General features: G+C 35.4%; 1 protein-coding gene across 1 annotated transcript in view; it reads right to left on the reverse strand.

The window, feature by feature from the left end:
• Positions 1–345: 345 nt before the first annotated feature.
• Positions 346–19,966, reverse strand: part of LOC309615148 (uncharacterized protein) — a 259,975-nt gene continuing 240,354 nt past the window's right edge. Inside the window, exon 4 of the mRNA XM_082364516.1 lies at positions 346–4,486. Coding sequence (XP_082220642.1) covers positions 4,422–4,486 — 65 coding nt within the window. The 3' untranslated portion in view covers positions 346–4,421. The remainder of the gene's footprint in view (positions 4,487–19,966) is intronic.

The following is a 19,966-nucleotide window of genomic DNA, read 5'->3' on the forward strand; positions in this document are numbered from 1 at the left end:
CCATGCTATACATTATATTCCATGACTTATTTTTATAGCTGAAAGTTTGGTGTTTTGTTTTTCAGCTTCCACACATAAATGATACCATACAGTGTATGTCTTTCTCTGTCTGACTTATTTCACTTAGGATAATGACTGCAAGGTTCATCCATGTTGTCCCAAATGGCAGGATTTCCAGGATTTCCTTCTTTCTCATGGCTGAATAATATTCCTCTTTGTGTGTGGATGTATGTATTTATGTGTGTGTATATATGTATATATTATATGTATGTGTATATATTATATGTATATGTATGTGTATATATTATATGTGTATATGTGTGTAAATGTATGCATATGTGTGTGTGTGTGTGTGTGTGTGTGTGTGTGTGTATATATATATATATATATCAATCACATCTTCTTCATTCATTTCATTCATCTGCTGATGGACATTTAGGTTGTTTCTATCTTGGCTATTGTAAATGATGCTGCAATAAACATGGGAGTGCATATATCTTTTGAATTAGTGTTTTCATTTTCTTCAAATAAATACCCAGATGTGGAATTACTAGATCATATGGTAGTTCTACTTTTAATTTTTTGAGGAACCTCCATATTTTCCATATTGGCTACATCAATTTACATTCCCAACAACAGTGCACAGGGGTTCACTTTCTCCATGTCCTTGCCAACACCTGTTATCTCTTGTCTTTTTGATGATAGCCATTCTGACAGGTGTGAAGTGATATTTCATTGTGGTTTTGGTTTGCATTTCCCCAATTATTGATGTTGAGTATCTTTTCAAGTGCCAATTGGTCGTGTGTGTATCTTTGGGAAAATGTTTATTCTGACTCTCTGCCCATTTTTTAATAGGATTTTTCGTTTTTGCTACTGAGTTGCATGAGTTCTTTATATATTTTCGATATTAACCCTTTGTTGGATATATCATTTGCAAATATCTTGTCCCATTCAGTAGATGGCCTTTTCATTTTGTTGATGATTTCCTTTGCTGTGCAGAAGCTTTTTAGTTTGATGAGGTTCCACTTACTTATTTTTGCTTTTGTTGCCTTTGCTTTTGGAGTCAGATCCACAAAATCATTGCCAAGACCAATGCCCAGGAGCTTACTGCCTATGTTTTCTTCTAGGAGTTTTATGGTTTCAGGTCTTACATTTAAGTCTTTAACCCATTTTGAATTAAATTTTATGTATGATGTAAGATAGTGGTCCACTTTCCTGTGCATGTGGCTGTTCGGTTTTCCCAACACCATTTTTTGAAGAGTCTTTTCTTTCCTCCTATTATATATTCTTATTTACTTTGTCATAAATTAATTGACTATTTATGTGTGGGTTTATTTCTGGGCTTTCTATTCTATTCCATTGATCTATGGCTCTGTGTTTATGCCAATACCTTGCTGTTTTGATAACTATAGATTTGTAATATAATTTAAAATCAGAAAGCATGATGCCTCCAGTTTTGTTCTTTGTTCTCAATATTGCTTTGACTATTTGGAGTCTTTTATGGTTTCGTAAAAATTTTAGAATTGCGTACTCTGTTTCTGTTTAAAATGCATCAGAATTTTGATAGGGATTGCATTGAATCTGTAGATTGGTTTGGGTAGTACGGATATTTTAACAATATTCTGCCAATCCATGAGCACAGAATCTTTCCATTTATTTGTGTCTTCAATTTCTTTCATCAGTGTTTTAGAATTTTTGGTGTATGTGTCTGTTACCTCCTTGGTCAAATTTATTCCTAGATATTTTATTGTTTTAGATGCAATTGCAAATGGGATTGTTTTCTTAATTTCCATGTCTGACAGTTTGCTGTTAGTGCATAGAAATGCAACTGACTTCTGTGTATTGATTTTTGTATCCTGCAACTTTAATGAATTTATTAGTTCTAACTTTTTTTGGTAGAGTCTTTTAGGATTTTCTATATATAGTATCATGTTATCTGAAAATAGTGACAGTTTTACTTCTTTTCTAATTTGGATGCCTTTTATTTCTTTTTATTGCCTAATTGCTCTGGCTAAGACTTCCAGTACTATTTTGAATAAAAGTGTTGAGAGTGGGCAAGCTTTCCTTGTTCCCGATCTTAGAGGCAAAGCTTTCAGCTTTTTACCATTGAGTATCATGCTATCTGTGGGCTTGTCCTGCATGGCCTTTAGTATATTGAGGCATGTTACCTCTATACCTACTTTATTGAGAGTTTTCAGCATAAATGGGTATTGATTGTGGCAGAATTCTTAAGCTGGTATGTCTTCTCTCAATCTTACAACTCATCAAGCCAGATGCTGGAAATCTCTTTTGTGTTCCCAAAGGTGGTGCTACAGCTCAAATCTGTGGTTTCTCTCTTGCCTATAGATTCTGAACTGCTTTCCATGCTCAGTCCCTGTCTACCAGAGCTTGCTCTCACTGCTGCCCCTGGAGCCTCACAAGGAGCCAGAGCTCACATAAGGAGATAGCCTCAGAGTGGAGAGGATGTGGGTTTGGCACTTGGAGCTTTGGGAGTACCCATGGGCCAGGTGGGGTGATTCTCAGGTGAGGTTTTTCCAGCAGCTTATAGGCAGGCTTCCCGTCTGAAGTGTAGAATGTGGTCAGCAGGAACCACTTCCCTTTTATGCTCTCTGATATATTATCTGCCTTTTCCCTAGTCTCCTCCCTCCTCTAGTCATGAGGGTTCTACCTCAGTACTCTGAGGTTTCACAGGGGACAAGTGGGTTTCTTCCATGGTGTCAGCACAGTTGGAATAGCCAGACACTAGCTCACTGCTCTCCTTTTCCCCACAGGAAAGGTTGCCCCAGCTTCTTTAGTCTATGCCATGCTACTTTGGGGGAGGCACAGCACTGGCAAAGTTCTTTTTACCTTTTCTAAAACATCCAAACTTGTGTTTTTTTTCTCCAATGGAGTGCTGGCATTTCTACTCTGGAAACATGGAGTTCTACAAAGGGTCTCTCATCTGTGGGTGTCTGCCCTAGTCAGCACTCTCCAGGTGTACCCCAAACACAGCCAAGAAAGACTGAGGCCAGTTCATAGGCTCCTGTTGGTTCCATAGCCCATACCAAGGTCTATCTGCCTATTACTCAATGCCCAGATGGGCAAGACTCCTCCCAGGTCCTTTGGTGTGTGGTGATAGATCCCACAACTCTAACAGAGGCACTTTTGTTCATGTATATATGTTGAGTTTTAATTGTTAAAATGAGACACAAAAGTGAGGGACATCTTATGCCACCATGACACTAATGTCACTCTTTCAATCCAGCCAGACATCTTAAAAGACAACTTTTCATGTCTGCCTTTATCCCTTTATTGTTCATCCCCTCTAAAAATTAGAGAACTTGGCTTCCAACATTATTTCTGCCAAACTGCTTGAGAGTCACTAATGACTTCATAATCATCTATTTGTAGGCCTTCTCTCATCCCTCATCCTATTTTATATCTGCTTATTTGATACTTCAAGATATTCTCTTCTTTGTTCCTTCTTCTTCCACACCGTGCAGATATTCTCCAAAGATATATCTTTGACTTTTACTGCACTTGTTCCTTGGAAAATCATATTCAATAAATATAATAATCATTTCTAAATAAATAGCTCTTAAATCTGTGTGTGCAACCTGACTTCTTTATAAAGCTGTAATACTTAATATTTAACTACTTACTAGACTTCTTTACCTGTTTGGTCTGAAGGCAACTCCAATTCATCATGTTCAAAATTTAAACCTCCTCAGCCTCTGTTCTGTCACTTTTCTCCTAATGACCCAGGTTTTAAATCTCAATGACATCTCGCTACTATTCTTTGATCCTCACACCTCATCAAACACTGAGTTGTTAATTGAGCTTCCCTATTTCTCTCAAATCAAGATTTCCCTCCTCTTCTCACATTCAACAGCTCCTTCTTCAATCTAGTTTACATTTGGCAGATTAATCTTCAAGCATAGCTCTAAGCATTCACTTCCTATTCTAAAACCTAAAATGCCTGTATACTACTCATAGAATAATGTTTTAACTCCAAGTTTGTTATTCGTCAATGGTCTGGCTTCAAAAAATTTTATCATGCTGTTTTCCATAATTGTTCTGTAACACAGAACTATTTGCTCCAAGTACATATCCTGCACTTCCTCTCTCAGTGTATTGCAAAATGTTATTCATTCTGCCTAGAATTCCCTATGCCTGCCAACTCCTCCATCCAAGCAGGTCTAGATTCTATTCATTCTTCAAGAGATTAGCTTAAATTCCATCTTTACTGTGAAATATTTCTTAGTCCTCCAGCTGGAAGTGAACTCTCTCTTTTATGAAGTCTTAGATTATTTTTACCTTTTTTCATCTATGGCATCAGTCACTTTTGGCTTTGTACTATTATAATTTTAATGCAATTTAACAAATACTTATGAAACACATGTACAGGGCACATTGGTAGATACTATGGATGCAAAATTGTATTAAACAGCGTTCAAATTCTCAAGCAGTCTCCATCTGGTAGGTTTATGAATATTTCTTGTCTTCCCTGCCAAATGAAAACAAAAAAAGCATTTTGGACAGAACAGTTACTTCCTAGAAGATGTTTAAAAAATCAGCTGAGGAAAAAATAATAGTAACAAGAACATTATGATCAGGAGAAACCAAAAAATGTTCTTACCTTCAAGTCATTATCACATAAAAGTTCTCAGAATATTCTGTTACTTTATATGTCAATCTATACTAAATTTTACCAGTTGAACTTTTTTTCCTCTTCTTCCCTAGTGACTAAAGTAATTCTTTAATAAATGAAAAGGAAAATTGCTATAATGAATGGCTTTGAAAGTTTCCATGTAAGAGTAAATTGGGGTATACTGCTAATACAGACTTAGTAATAAAGAAGTGTTTTGTAAAAGATTGGTCACAACTGACTTGTCTAATGAGACATGATATTGATGTCAGTATTCTCCATAACAGTGGTTCTCAAATGTTATCATGCTTTAGAAACACCTGAAGACTTTATTACAGCACAGATCAGTGGGCACCACTCCCAGAATTTCTGATTCCAAACATCTGGAATGGGGCCCTAAGTTTGCATGTTGATCAAGTTCTCAGATGATGCTAATGAATTTGTTTCCAAGAACCACACTTTGAGAATCACTGCTCTACAGAATTACTCTGCTCCATGAATATTTTGAAAATCTTCCTAAGAGCATCCAATTACTTTTCATTCCTCATGGGATTTTAGAGAAGAAAAAATTGCTCTATATCATGATCATCTCCTGGCTACTTTAAGAGAAGGAGCCAGGATACGATCATGATATAGGTCTCTGCACTGTTAGTTACTACTAATACTGATCAAATTAGTAATATTTTTTGAAGGCTTATGTTATCACACCATTATGTAATAGCTAATCTCATTAATATAGTAAATTTGAATAAATACGTAATATTATCCCCACCTTACAGATATGAAAAAAAGTCACACAACATTTAGAAGTAGAGCCAAGATTCACACAGAGGTCTCCTGACACCAGATTATGAGGCTATACTCCCTCCTTACTATTTCCTTTGAGATAATAACTTTGTAGAGACCACAGATGAATTATTCTGGTATATGTCACACAATTTAATTGAACAGAGATCATCAATTAATACATTTCTTGGAGATAATCTTCACTGCAATTTTTCAGAGACAAAATTATTTTGCCACTGTGACTCCTTTCTTTAATAAAAAGTCTCCCTCCTGTTTTGCCAGTGTTCTATTTCACCATTAATAGATAGTGAGCTCTTGAAGGGGGCATGTGTTAGTCATTTTTATATTCTCAATGGTAAGCAAGCACATTTTCTGCTACACTGTCGGCACCTAAGAATCATTGATTGAGCTGAACTAAACTTGAGTTATCTCACATTTTATTTTCTAAATGCCAAGTCTTACCATGTAATATCAGCAATGATTAGGTTTAAACACTCTTAGCAAAATGTAAGCAATTTTCTGGAAAAGACTGAAAAAATACATGACTTTATAGGGCATGTATGTTTTTAATCATTTCTTAGATCTCAATAACACCATTTCCTGAAATAATAAAACAAAATAAAAACAGATACTAGAGTAAATAAGAGTCTAACCCTCTTACAACAGTGCTTACTTTATGCCCGGACTCTGAGGAAAATTTATTAGTAAGCATTAAATAAAAGAAAAGACTTTATATAAAAGTGTGATTTCCCCCCCCCCCATACCTGAAGAGCAATCACCATCTTATTCTAAGGGGCCAAAATGTCTGTATTATTCACATATTGTCTATATTATTCAATATACTACAGTGATTATATTTCTATAAATGAGGAATTAAAAAATTCCCTTCATGTCTCCTTTTCAAAGGGATGCCCAGAGAAAGTAGTAAATTTACCATTGGAAGTCACTGGGAAAACAAAGTTAAAATCTTGATTAAAACCCAGATGTTAAAATCTATGGACAAACTCCAGGGCAAAAAAAAATTGTGTATACATATATAAAAATTTCAGGGGCATGGCTGCCAAAGGAATTCAATTTAGAAACTGGCGTTGACAGGAGACCAGCAGTGAAAGATCATAGGAGGCAAGAAAGCATATAATTAGATACTTGATCTGTGACACATTAAAGTTAAGATGATGTGAACAAAGTTATGGCACAGTTTGAAAGACCTACCATGAAACCGAGGGTGAAAACAAAAGGATCACACAGCCAAAGATCCAAAGCAGCTAATAAACCAAGACATACTCTTGAAGCAGAAATCTCCACTGGTGAGGGACTCGGGGTGTTGGGTCATCATGTCAAGAGCAACCACATCTGAACACAAATAACCTTTGCCAATTTATCTATACCCACATACATATGTAAATTATGTGGGTTTTTTCCTTTTTACCTCTTATTTAACATACCCAGAAGTCTGAAAAATTGTAAATCCACCAAACAAAAGCTTCCCTGTACTTGGAACCTGAAGACTTCTGTAGTCATAATGCCTGTATTAGCCAGGCATACTAAATATCAAACTCCAGGCTGGAGGCAAAAATCAGTAACCTGAGCCGACACTAATCAAAGCACAGAAAACAATCATGGTGCTCTGTGTATCTACAAGACAGAGCTGGAGCTCAGGTGAATTACAAACACAAGTCTGAAGCCAATATTTACACCAATTCTTTGTCCCACAATATATAATTCAAGGACGAATTTTAAAAAAACATTTTAAGAACATTCAGTTTTCAGCAAATCATTGAGTGGAATGTCATCGTTCACCTAAGTATCGATAGCACTACTGGGGTTTTAAAATGCTGTGCCTGAATATTACTCAGCCATAAAAAGAAACAAAATTGAGTTATTTGTAGTGAAGTGGATGGACCTAGAGACTGTCATACAGAGTGAAGTAAGTCAGAAAGAGAAAAACAAATACAGTATGCTAACACATATATATGGAATCTAAAAAAAAAAAAAAAAATGGTTCTGAAGAACCTAGTGGCAGGACAGGAATAAAGACGCAGACATAGAGAATGGACTTGAGGACATGGGGAGGGGGAAGGGTAAGCTGGGATGAAGTGAGAGAGTGGCATGGACATATATACACTACCAAATGTAAAATAGATAGCTAGTAGGAAGCAGCTGCATAGCACAGGGAGATCAGCTCAGTGCTTTGTGACCACCTAGAGGGGTGGGATAGGGAGGGTGGAAGGGAGGGAGACACAAGAGGGAGGGGATATGGGGATATATGTATACATATAGCTGATTCACTTTGTTATAAAGCAGAAACTAACACACCATTGTAAAGCATTTATACTCCAATAAAGATGTTAAAAATAAATAAATAAATAAAATGCTGTGCCTAACCTGATTTTTACCCAGAACCTACTCCAAAACATAATTCTTCCCAGAATCCAGGTACAAGTCTAGTGTTTGTCAAAGAATTGGCTTTTAAAACGTATATCTATGGTCTAGATTTAATTTATATGTAAAATAAATTGTAAGGATGGGTGAAGAAGGAAGGAAATATTTCTGCCTCTTCATGTTTAAGTGCAACTTATACGACATTAAGTAATGTTTTAAATTATGTAATAAATTTTTTTTAAAGTATTATAAAAAGGAAATAAGGGAGTTGGAACAAATCAGATTGGAATTATTAGATTTTTTTCTCAGTTATTAGCTGTGTGACCTTAGGCAAGTTTCTTACCCTCTCTAAGCTTCCCCTTCCTAACTTCTAAATAGGATGATAATATGAAATATAACAGATGAGATAATAAAGTGTATAATTCGATGTCTAGCATGTAGTAAATGCCCAATAAATTGTGCTCAGAGTGGGATTTATCATGCAGCTAATAAAGTATGTTTCTGGTCACTTCATTTGTTTGGGATACCTTCTAAGACACTGGAGGAAGCCCTAGCAATGTGTAGCTTTGTGGTGTATGTCAACTTTTAATATATAAAAACAATTTTTAAAATTATCTCATTGTAAGCAAATTTAACTTTAATAACTAACTTTGTCTTTGTAATATTGTATATATCTTTTTTTCTTAGAAAGCTTCCTAAATTAAAATTTAAATCCCACAAAATCCTCTATCTGCTTGTAACTGTGCCTGTAGTTATTACAGTCATTACTAATAATGAGAATCAATTAGTAACACTAAAATTCAATATAATTTGATTGCCTTTCCTAGCTCAAAATTATTACAAAAGTTTACTTTTAAAGAAAATAATTGAGGAATATGAGCTCACAATTAAGGATGTATAACTAGTTCTGTTTTTAAAGTATTTACCATCAACAATAGATTCATATTTAAGACACTGACTCAGTGCCCACGGGAAGTTAGAAGCCAGGTATTCTTTTTTTTTTTTTTTAACATCTTTATTGGAGTATAATTGCTTTACAATGGTGTGTTAGCTACTGCTTTATAACAAAGTGAATCAGTTATACATATACATATGTTCCCATATCTCTTCTCTCTTGCATCTCCCTCCCTCCCACCCTCCCTATCCCACCCCTCTAGGTGGTCACAAAGCACCGAGCTGATCTCCCTGTGCTATGCGGTTGCTTCCTACTAGCTATCTATTTTACGTTTGGTAGTGTATATATGTCCATGCCACTCTCTCTCTTTGTCACAGCTTACCCTTCCCCCTTCCCATATCCTCAAGTCCATTCTCTAGTAGGTCTGGGTCTTTATTGCCGTCTTGCCACTAGGTTCTTCATGACTTTTTTTTTTTTCCCTTAGATTCCATATATATGTGTTAGCATACTGTATTTGTTTTTCTCTTTCTGACTTACTTCACTCCGTATGACAGACTCTAGCTCCATCCACCTCACTACAAATAACTCCATTTCGTTTCTTTTTATGGCTGAGTAATATTCCATTGTATATATGTGCCACATCTTCTTTATCCATTCATCCAATGATGGACATTTAGGTTGCTTCCATGTCCTGGCTATTGTAAATAGAGCTGCAATGAACATTTTGATACATGACTCTTTTTGAATTATGGTTTTCTCAGGGTATATGCCCAGTAGTGGGATTGCTGGGTCGTATGGTAGTTCTATTTGTAGTTTTTTAAGGAACCTCCATACTGTTCTCCATAGTGGCTGTATCAATTTACATTCCCACCAACAGTGCAAGAGTGTTCCCTTTTCTCCACACCCTCTCCAGCATTTATTGTTTCTAGATTTTTTGATGATGGCCATTCTGACTGGTGTGAGATGATATCTCATTATAGTTTTGATTTGCATTTCTCTAATGATTAATGATGTTGAGCATTCTTTCATGTGTTTGTTGGCAATCTGTACATCTTCTCTGGAGAAATGTCTATTTAGGTCTTCTGCTCATTTTTGGATTGGGTTGTTTGTTTTTTTGTTATTGAGCTGCATGAGCTGCTTGTAAATCTTGGAGATTATTCCTTTGTCAGTTGCTTCATTTGCAAATATTTTCTCCCATTCTGAGGGCTGTGTTTTCGTCTTGTTTATGGTTTCCTTTGCTGTGCAAAAGCTTTTAAGTTTCATTAAGTCCAATTTGTATATTTGTGTTTTTATTTCCATTTCTCTAGGAGCTGGGTCAAAAAGGATCTTGCTGTGATTTATATCATAGAGTGTTCTGCCTATGTTTTCCTCTAAGAGTTTTATAGTGTCTGGCCTTACATTTAGGTCTTTAATCCATTTTGAGTTTATTTTTGTGTATGGTGTTAGGGAGTGTTCTAATTTCATACTTTTACATGTACCTGTCCAGTTTTCCCAGCACCACTTATTGAAGAGGCTGTCTTTTCTCCACTGTATATGCTTGCCTCCTTTATCAAAGATAAGGTGATCATATGTGCATGGGTTTATCTCTGGGCTTTCTATCCTGTTCCATTGATCTATATTTCTGTTTTTGTGCCAGTACCATACTGTCTTGATTACTATAGCTTTGTAGTATAGTCTGAAGTCAGAGAGCCTGATTCCTCCAGCTCCATTTTTCATTCTCAAGATTGCTTTGGCTATTTGGGGTCTTTTGTGTTTCCATACAAATTGTGAAATTTTTTGTTCTAGTTCTGTGAAAAATGCCATTGGTAGTTTGATAGGGATTGCATTGAATATGTAGATTGCTTTGGGTAGTAGAGTCATTTTCACAATGTTGATTCTTCCAATCCAAGAACATGGTATATTTCTCCATCTATTTGTATCATCTTTAATTTCTTTCATCCGTGTCTTATAATTTTCTGCATACAGGTCTTTTGTCTCCTTCGGTAGGTTTATTCCTAGATATTTTATTCTTTTTGTTGCAATGGTAAATGGGAGTGTTTTCTTAATTTCACTTTCAGATATTTCATCATTAGTGTATAGGAATGCAAGAGATTTCTGTGCATTAATTTTGTATCCTGCTACTTTACCAAATTCATTGATTAGCTCTAGTAGTTTTCTGGTAGCATCTTTAGGATTCTCTATGTATAGTATCATGTCATCTGAAAACAGTGACAGCTTTACTTCTTCTTTTCCGATTTGGATTCCTTTTATTTCTTTTTCTTCTCTGATAGAAGCCAGGTATTCTTCAAGTCTGTTGTTACAAATAGGCACTTGCTTTATTGAATTGTCAAGTGTAGTTTTGAAAGTGTCAGCACACTGTCAAAATTGTGTATCTGGTGAAGAAAGGAGCCCATATTGTTTTAACCTTTTGAGATGGAGAACAGACACAGCACTGGGAGGGAAGAGGCTGAGTTTAAATGATATTGGATCCAGCCCAAAATTATCAAGCCAGGTAGGATATTTACAAAGGCCACCTGCCCGGAGCCATAACTTGAACATCAAAACTTCAAGAATTAACATAAGAATCCAGTTGCCTATGTACAGTTTTTTTAAATATACAAGAGTGAGGGGAGGGAGAAAGGGAGAGTGTAAGTGAAAGCACATGTATGGGAGAGAGAATTAATGTGGGGAAAGGTGCACTTAATGTGGGGCAAGGTGCCTGCCTTTTGCTGGATGAGCCAGTGCCTCAGAATGGCAGGTGGGAGGAATGAATCTGTCCTCCCTTGATGTTCAACCCCATGACCCTCTCATATTGAGGGCATCTTCTGCCCTAGTGTCTGGAAATCTAAAGCATACAACTTAATCCAGTGTCACATGAAGAAACAGCTATACTCCAGTCCTAAAGGAAAACCTGCCTGTTTGGGATTTATTGAATGAGAACGTGCCTGTGTACTGTCTTGTATGCTTGACTTAAGGGATTTTGAGTGATTTTCATTATAAACAATTTTGCTTTACACATTTGTTTAAGAAACAAATCTTTAAGAAGTGATTCTACTATACCCCAAGATAGGATCACTTCCAATCAGTATTCTACAACAGAAGTAGGAGGAAGTCAAGAATATGTAGCAAGTATGAATTATCAGGTCATAACATCCAAATATGCAAAAATAGCATGCTTCCATAGTTTTCTATAAATCAACTCAAACCCCCATCCTACCTGATTTTAGTTAATTCTGATTAAAATTAGTTCATTCCAAATTTAAGTTAGCCATCCAAGGGGTTCCTCTTCCTGTCCTCCTTTCCCAGGTTCCTGGGTTCTTATATAACTTTGTGGGGATTGGTGCGTGGTGGTGGTAGGGATGGGGGAAGGGTTGATTATTGTCATCATCTGGTCACTCATGGACAATTTCACCCTCCCTGGTCCCTGGCATCTCATCCTCCCAGGCTGGCATCCACTGAGATGCACTATCCCATTGGTCATAGTCATTGTTCCACAAAGTTTATGTTCCTCTCTCCATATAGAGAAGACTTTTCTAATCTTTTATCCTGCTTTCATCCACTTCTCTTCCACTCTTGAGGCCATGGGATATGTTAATACTTCCCCTGAACCTTTCTGGGGCCACGGGAAAATGTCTTGTAGAGCTGTCTCAAGTCTGATCTGCCTGTTCACATCATACCACTGGTTCTACTTCACTGCTACTGTACCAAGTTGATGTGGTATAAGGGCAATCTCAAATTTTTCTGGCTTCTTGAATTCCACCTTAGAAGCAAGCATAGTTCCTTCTTCCCACTCAATGACAAACTTAAATGGAAGGTATAAAACGTTCTATCATCTGCCTCCACTTGAAACTAACCAGAGGGATAACATAGCATAACCCACTTGTATCTCAGACACTTGCATCCAAGCTTCACTACGTGTACTTTTTTTCTTGACTATTATCTCCCTAAGTCCAACTCAAAGGATCTTTGTCAAGATTGAGAAAAATGTCCCAATTTTTTTTATCATGAACTTTATGCTCTGAACTCTTCAGTTTCTGCTTCTGAAAAAGATAAAAGCCCAACCCCTGCAATTCCAAAGTCATTATTACTATTACCTTTGTCTTGAAGTTCAAAAATCTATTTCAAAATGCAAAAGCTAAGCATCCTTCATTTCTTTTACTCTGCACTTCTGCAGTACATCTCTACCATGAGGGTAATAAGCCCAGGATGACTTAGCGGATGACTTAGCTGCTAAGACAGGGAAAATATTTGATGATGTTCTGAGTGAGGAAACATCCTGCTAATGTAACACAATATCACCTCAACAGCAGTTCATCAAGAAAAATGCTGCTTGAAAGAGAATGTCTTCTCAGATACATGCTGAGAGGGAATTCTGCCTAATGGAAGACATTTTTATAAGTTTCTTAATTGCACTTCTCCAGAAACCCTAGAGGAGATAGAACTTAGAACTATGATGGTAGCAGAGACCTCTGATGTGGCAAAGAAAACTGAATGAACCTTACTGGATGGTTTTTCTTAAACTTGCTCAAATGTCAAAGTAATTGGAAGTCATGGAATTCTTTACAGAATGATGTAAATTTTTGTTTTATGGAATTCAGCTATTAGAAATACCTTGTTTTGAACCTATCTGTGTAAATTAAGATCATGTTTATGAGCAGGATCTCTCTCTTTCCACCCTCCCTCCCCTCAAGTCACTCAGTCTCTCCAAAAATGTATAAAATACAGGTAGGCATAGATACACAAGTGCATAAGAAAGCAAATGACTAAAATAGATATGATCAGTTTTATCCCATTCATGTTGATTTGAAATTTCTTCATTCATTGTATCTCTATTTTGTAGCACTGTATTCTGTAACAGTAGCAAACACCAAAGATTTAAAAAAACAACAAATGCATGTAACTTGAAATTGGGAAAATTATGTCTGTGGATTCTTTCCTAGAATCTGGAAAAGGCTGCTGTTAATTGTTTCTTGTTTTCTTGGTTTTCTTTTGGAATCTATTCAGCTAAGAAACACCAGTGCTTTACAGGATTACAGTTTGAGAACTACCATGAAACCATCTGATAATACTATATTAACTTCTTCCATCTTTCAAAGATTTGGAAACAACTGTTTTCTACATGGGTTGCAAACAGCCAAAAGTCACGAGTGATTGTGAGACCCCAATATAGTTCATATGTTATTATAAGCAAAATCCTATGGTCTTTTGCAGATACAGTGCCACGGGGCAGTTTTTTGTGTGCATGTGTGTGCTTTTAAATGCATGTTTATTTTGTTTGTTTGTATTGGTTTTAAGTGAAAGACTGCCAACAACTATGAAGGAAATAGGATTTAGAAAGGATTTCCATCATGAAAGAATGTCTCCCAGCAGCTCTTAGTACAGGCAATATATTTCTTGCCAAAACGCATTCAAAAAGTATTTCAGTCATTCTTGTTACTTGAGAGTATTTGAAAGGAGTTTCAAAGGAGAACTGTACTTTCTGCAACACTCCCTCTTTTTATCAATTTGAGCAATAGTAGATAGAAACAGAAGAGACAGTAAAATTACAATTGAGAGGATCCATGGAGTTCAGAAAGAAAGCATCTGTCCCTTACAAGCTGAGCTTTGAACAGTTGCAGGCAAACATTTGCTGCTCTCAACGAGCCCCAGATGTAGGATATAGGAGCAAACAATATGGGTCAGAGGCAGAAAGAGAACTAAGAAAAAAGAAGATGTAGAACAGACCAAGAATCAGATAGATACATTATACTAAATAAGCCCAGTTAGGGGCTTCACCAGTAGCAAGAAAAGGGTTGATAATCAGTGGCTGTCCATAGGTAGAAGAGCCATACGGAGTGGCACTTGTGCCATGGATTTGCAATCTGAAGCTTGGAAAAGTGCTGCAGGCAATCTGCAAGCAATAATTGTCTTAAACCTCTGTCAACTGTAAATTGAATATTTTAAAGGGTAGATTTTAAGTTTCAAATAATTCTTTCGTTGATCTTATAAAATATCAGGTAAAATAACCTGTTCAGACATTATTAAGGAAGGGCATGTAAATGAGAAGGAGCCACATAAGACTGCAGTTACTATTGTGGATCACTGATAGATTTACAGAAATGGAACTATAACGGGGAACACTTCTATTGGAACAAGTCAACAAGCAGTCTCTTTAGATTGTGTCTGAACAGAGCCTAAGTGTATAAAAGCCAACAAGTACCTGCCAAAAAGTATACATAATTACAACTTTGAATCTAAGGTATACAATTACTATTTCTAAAATCAATAATGTTAGAACCTTCATGTGGTAGTGGGTTTTTTTTTTTTTTTTCCTGAACTACTGTAATTAGATAGACTACATTAACTAAATGATGGCATCTTACAACTGGGAAAACATGACAGTAGTTTGATAATATCATCAAAAATAGCCCTAAATTTCTCAAAGGACCTTTCCCCCCCATTTTATTAAGATGTAATTAATATAGAGAAGTGTATAAATGAGAGGTGTAGAGCATAATGATTTGACTTACATATATTGTAAAATGGTCACCACAATAAGTTTAGTTAACATCCAACATCTCATACAGGTAATTAAAGAAGAAAAAATTTGTTCTTGTGGTAAGAACCCTGTAGGATTTACTTTCAACAACTTTCAAATATACCGTACAACTGTGTTAACTGAAGTTGTCATGTTGTACATTACACCTCTAGTACTTATTTGTCTTACAACTGGAAGTTTGTACCTTTTGACCACCTTCATCCATCTCCCTTCCCACACCCCCAGCTCTGGAAACTGCAAATCTGATCTCTTTTTCTATGAGTTGTTTTTTCTGTTTTTGTTTTTGATTTGATTCCACATATAAGTGAGATCATATAGTATTTGTCTTTCTCTCTCTGACTTTATTTCACTTAGCATAATGCCTTCAATGTCTCTCCATGTTGTTGCAAATGGCAAAACTTTTTTCTCTTTTACTGCTGCATAATATTCTGTTGTATATATGTATCACATCTTCTTTATCCATTCATCCATTGATGGACACTTAGATTGTTTCCAAGTCTTAGCTATTGTAAATAATGCTGCAGTGAACATGGAGGTGCAGATATCTTTTTGAGTGAGTGTATTCATTTCCTTTGGATAAATACCCAGAAGTGTAATTGCTGGATCATATGGTAGTCTTAACATTTTGAGAAACCTCCAAACTGTTCCCAACAGTGGCTGCACCAATTTACATTCCCATCAACAGTGCACAGGGGTTCCCTTTTCTCTGCATTCTCCAGAACAGTTGTTATTTCTTGTCTTTTTGATAATATCCATTCTAACAGGTATGAGGTGATATCTCATTGTGGTTTTGATTTGTATTTCTCTGATTAGTGATGTTGATTACCCTTTATGTACCTGTTGACCATTCATATGCCTTCTTTGGAAGAATATTCCAGGTATTCTGTTCAGGTCCTTCGCCCATTTTTAAATTTTATATATACATAATTTTGTTGTTGTTACTGAGTTGTATGAATTCTTTACATATTTTGGATATTAACACCTTATCAGATACATAGTTTGCAAATGTTTTTTCCCATTCACTACTTTGTCTTTTCATTTTGTTGATCTTTCTTTGTGTGCGAAGAAGCTTTTTAGTTTGATTTAGTTCCACTTGTTTTTTAGTTTGTTGCTTGTGCTTTAGGTGTCAAGTCCAAAAATTCATTGCCAAGACTCATGTCAAGGAGTTTTTTTCTGTGTTTTCTTTTAGGATTTTTAAAGTTTCTAGTTTTACATTTAAGTCTTTCATCCATTTTGAGTTAATTTTTGTAAGTGGTGTAAGATAGGGGTCTGGTTTTATTCTTCTATATGTAAATATCCAATTTTCCCAGCACAACTTATTGAAAAGATTCATTTCTCCGTTGAGTAGTGTAGGCTCCTTCATCAGATATTAGTTGACTGTCTATGAATGAGTTTTTTTTCTGGATTCTCAATTCTGTTCTATTGGTAAATATGTCTGTTTTATGCCAGTAACATACTACTTGGGTTACTATAGCTTTATAATATAGCTTGAAATCAGAAAGTATGATACTTCCTGCTTTGTGCTTCTTAAGATTTCTTTGACTTTGGGGGTCTTTTGTGATTCCATAAAAATTTTATAATTGTTTTTTCTACTTCTGTAAAACATCTCTTTAAAATACCAATAGAGATTGCATTGTATCTATAGATGGTTTTTGGTAGTACTGATGTGTTAATTCTAACCCATGAACACAAATACCTTTCCATTTATTTGTGTCTTCTTCAATTTTTTTCATGAATGTCTTATAGTTTTCAGTATACGGATATTTCACCTTCTTGGTCAAGTTTATTCCTAAGTATTATTTTGGTTTTGATGCCATTGTGAATGGAATCATTTTTAAAATTTCTTTTTCAGAATGTTTATTAGTGTGTAAAAACACTACTGAGTTTTCTGTGCTAATTTTGTATTCTGCAACTTTATTGAATTCCTTGATTAGACTGATTTTTTTTGGCAAAGTCCTTATGATTTTCTACATATAAAATCATGTCATCTGCCAACAGAGACCATTTTACTTCTTCCTTTTCAATTCTGATGAGTTTTATTTCTTTTTCTTGCCTGATTGTTTTGGCTAGGATTTCAGTACTATGTTGAATAAGAGTGGTAAGAGTGGGCACCCTTGTCTTGTTCCTGATCTTGGAAGAAAAACTTTCAACCTTTCATTATTGAGTATGATGTTAGCTGTGGGCTTGTCATATATGGCCTTTATCACGTTGAGGTATGTTCATTCTGTGCCTGATTTGTTTAGAGGGTTTATCATGAACAGATTTGAAATTTATCTAATGCTTTTTTGTGTGTCTATTGATGATCATATGATATTTTCTCTTCTATTAATGTGTGTATCACTTTTATTGATTGGCATATGATAATTATCCTTGCATCCCAAGGGTAAATCCCACTTGATCATGGTGAATGATCCTTTTAATATGCTACTGAATTCATTTTGCTAGTATTCTATTTTTTTGTATCTATCTTCTGTATGGATATTGGCCTGCAATTTTCTTTTCTTCTAGTGTCCTTTTCTGGCCTTCATAGCAAGGTAGGTCTGGCTGCCTAAAATGAGTTTGGGTCATGGGCTTTTCCTCACTGGGAGATTTTTTATTACTGATTCAATCTCCTTACTAGTAATTAGCTCAGATTTTTTATTTCCTCCTGATTCAGTCTTGGTAGGTTGTTTGTTTCAAAGAATCTTCCATTTCTTCTAGGTTGTTTAGTTTGTGGATGTAAGTTGCTCATAGTAGCTTCTTATGTTCCTGTATATTTCTGTGGTATCAAGTTGTAATGTCTCCTCTTTCATTTACAGTTTTTTTAATTTGAGTCCTCTGTTTTCCCTTTGTTAGTCTTGCTAAAAGTTCATTAATTTGTTAATCTTTTTAAAGAACCAATTCAGTTTTGTTTTTATTTTCTATTATTTTACTGTTCTCTAGTTCATTTGTTTCTGCTCTAATCTGTATTATTTCCTTCCTTCTGCTCACTTTGGGCTCTGTTTGTTCTTTGTTTTCCAGTTCCTTGAAGTGTAGGGTTAGATTGTTTGAGATCTTTGTTTCTTAATATAGGTGTTTATTGCTGTGAACTTTCGTCTTAGAACTGCTTTTGCTTCATCCCATAGGTTTTGGCATACTGTGTTCCCATTTTCATTTGTCTCAAGATATTTTTTAATTTTCTCTTTAATTTCTTCTTTGATCCATTGATTGTTTAATTTTCATGTATTTGTGACTTTTCTGATTTTCCTCCTGTGACTGATTTCTAGTTTCAAATGATTGTGGTCAGAGAAGATATTTGGTAGGATTTCAGTCTGCTTGAATTTGCTAAGACTTGTGTTGTGGCCTAACGTATGGTCTCTCCTAGAAAATGTTCTATGTGCACTTGAGAAAAAAATTGTATTCTGATGTTGTCATATAGAAGGTTCTGTATATGTCTGTTAGGTCCATTTGTATAGTGTTGTTCAAATCTGACGTTTCCTTATTGATCCTCTGTCTCAGTGATCTGTTGTTGAGACTGGCGTATTGACGTCCCCAACTATTATTGTATTGCTGTTTATTTCTCTGTTTAGCTCTATTATTGTTTGCTTTATATATTTATGTACTCCAATGTTACGTGTGGAAATGTTTACAATTGTTATATTTTCTTGATGAATTGACCCCTTTATCACTATGTAGAGAGAGAAGATTGCTTGTTTTAGTATTTTTAAAGTCTATTTTGTCTGATAAGTATAGCTACCTCTGCAGTTTATTGTTGTTGTTTTTTGGTTACCATTTGCTTGAAATATCTTTTTCCATCCCTTCACTCTGTCTTTGTGTGTCTAAGGCTAAAGTGAGTTTTGTATTCAGCATATCATTGGATCTTTTTTTTTTTTAAATTCATTTAGCCATTCTATGTCTTTTGATTGGAGAATTTAATACATTCACATTTAAAATAATTATTGATAGGTAACAGGACTTTCCTGGTGGTCCAGGGGTTAAGACTTTGCCTTCCAATGCAGGGGGTGCGGGTTTGATCCCTGGTCAGGGAGCTAAGATCCCACATGCCTCGGGGCCAAAAAAATAAAACATAAAACAGAAGCAATTTTGTAACAAATTCAATAAAGACAAAAAATAATAAGATAATTATTGATAGGTAAGGACTTACTATTGCCACTTCATAAATTTCTGGCTATTTTGTATATCCATCATTCCTTGCTTCTTATCCTGCTGTCTTTTTTGTGTGTTTTGATGTCTTTTGGTATCAATTTGCTTTTACTTATTTATTATGTTCTTTTGTATAATTACTACAGGTTTTTCCCTTGTGGTTACTATGAGGATTGCATAAAAATATTTTAAAATTATAACCCCCTATTTTAAACTGATAACAAGTTAACTTTGATAGCATTCCTAAACTTTTCACTTTCACTTCTCTTCCCTCTCACTTTTTAGGTTATTGATGTTATCGTTTACCAGTTTTACATTGTGTATCCAATAAGAGATTATTGTAGTCATGGTTATTTTTACTATACTTGTTCCTTTAATTTTGAAACTAGCATTGTAAGTGAATTACATGCCACCATTACCATATTACTAACTTTGACTATATATTTACCATTACCATTGAGTTTTAAGCTACCTTCTTATGTTTTTATGATGTCAATTAGTATTCTTTCATTTATACCTAAAGAACTCCCTTTAGCATGTCTTGTAAGACAGGCCTAGTGGTGATGAACTCCCACAGCTTTTGTTTTTCTGGAAAGTATTTCTCTCTCCTTTATTTCTGAAGAACAGTTTTGCCAGG

Source organism: Balaenoptera borealis (genome assembly GCF_965194805.1).
Source record: "Balaenoptera borealis genome assembly, chromosome: 17".
NCBI lineage: Eukaryota > Metazoa > Chordata > Mammalia > Artiodactyla > Balaenopteridae > Balaenoptera > Balaenoptera borealis.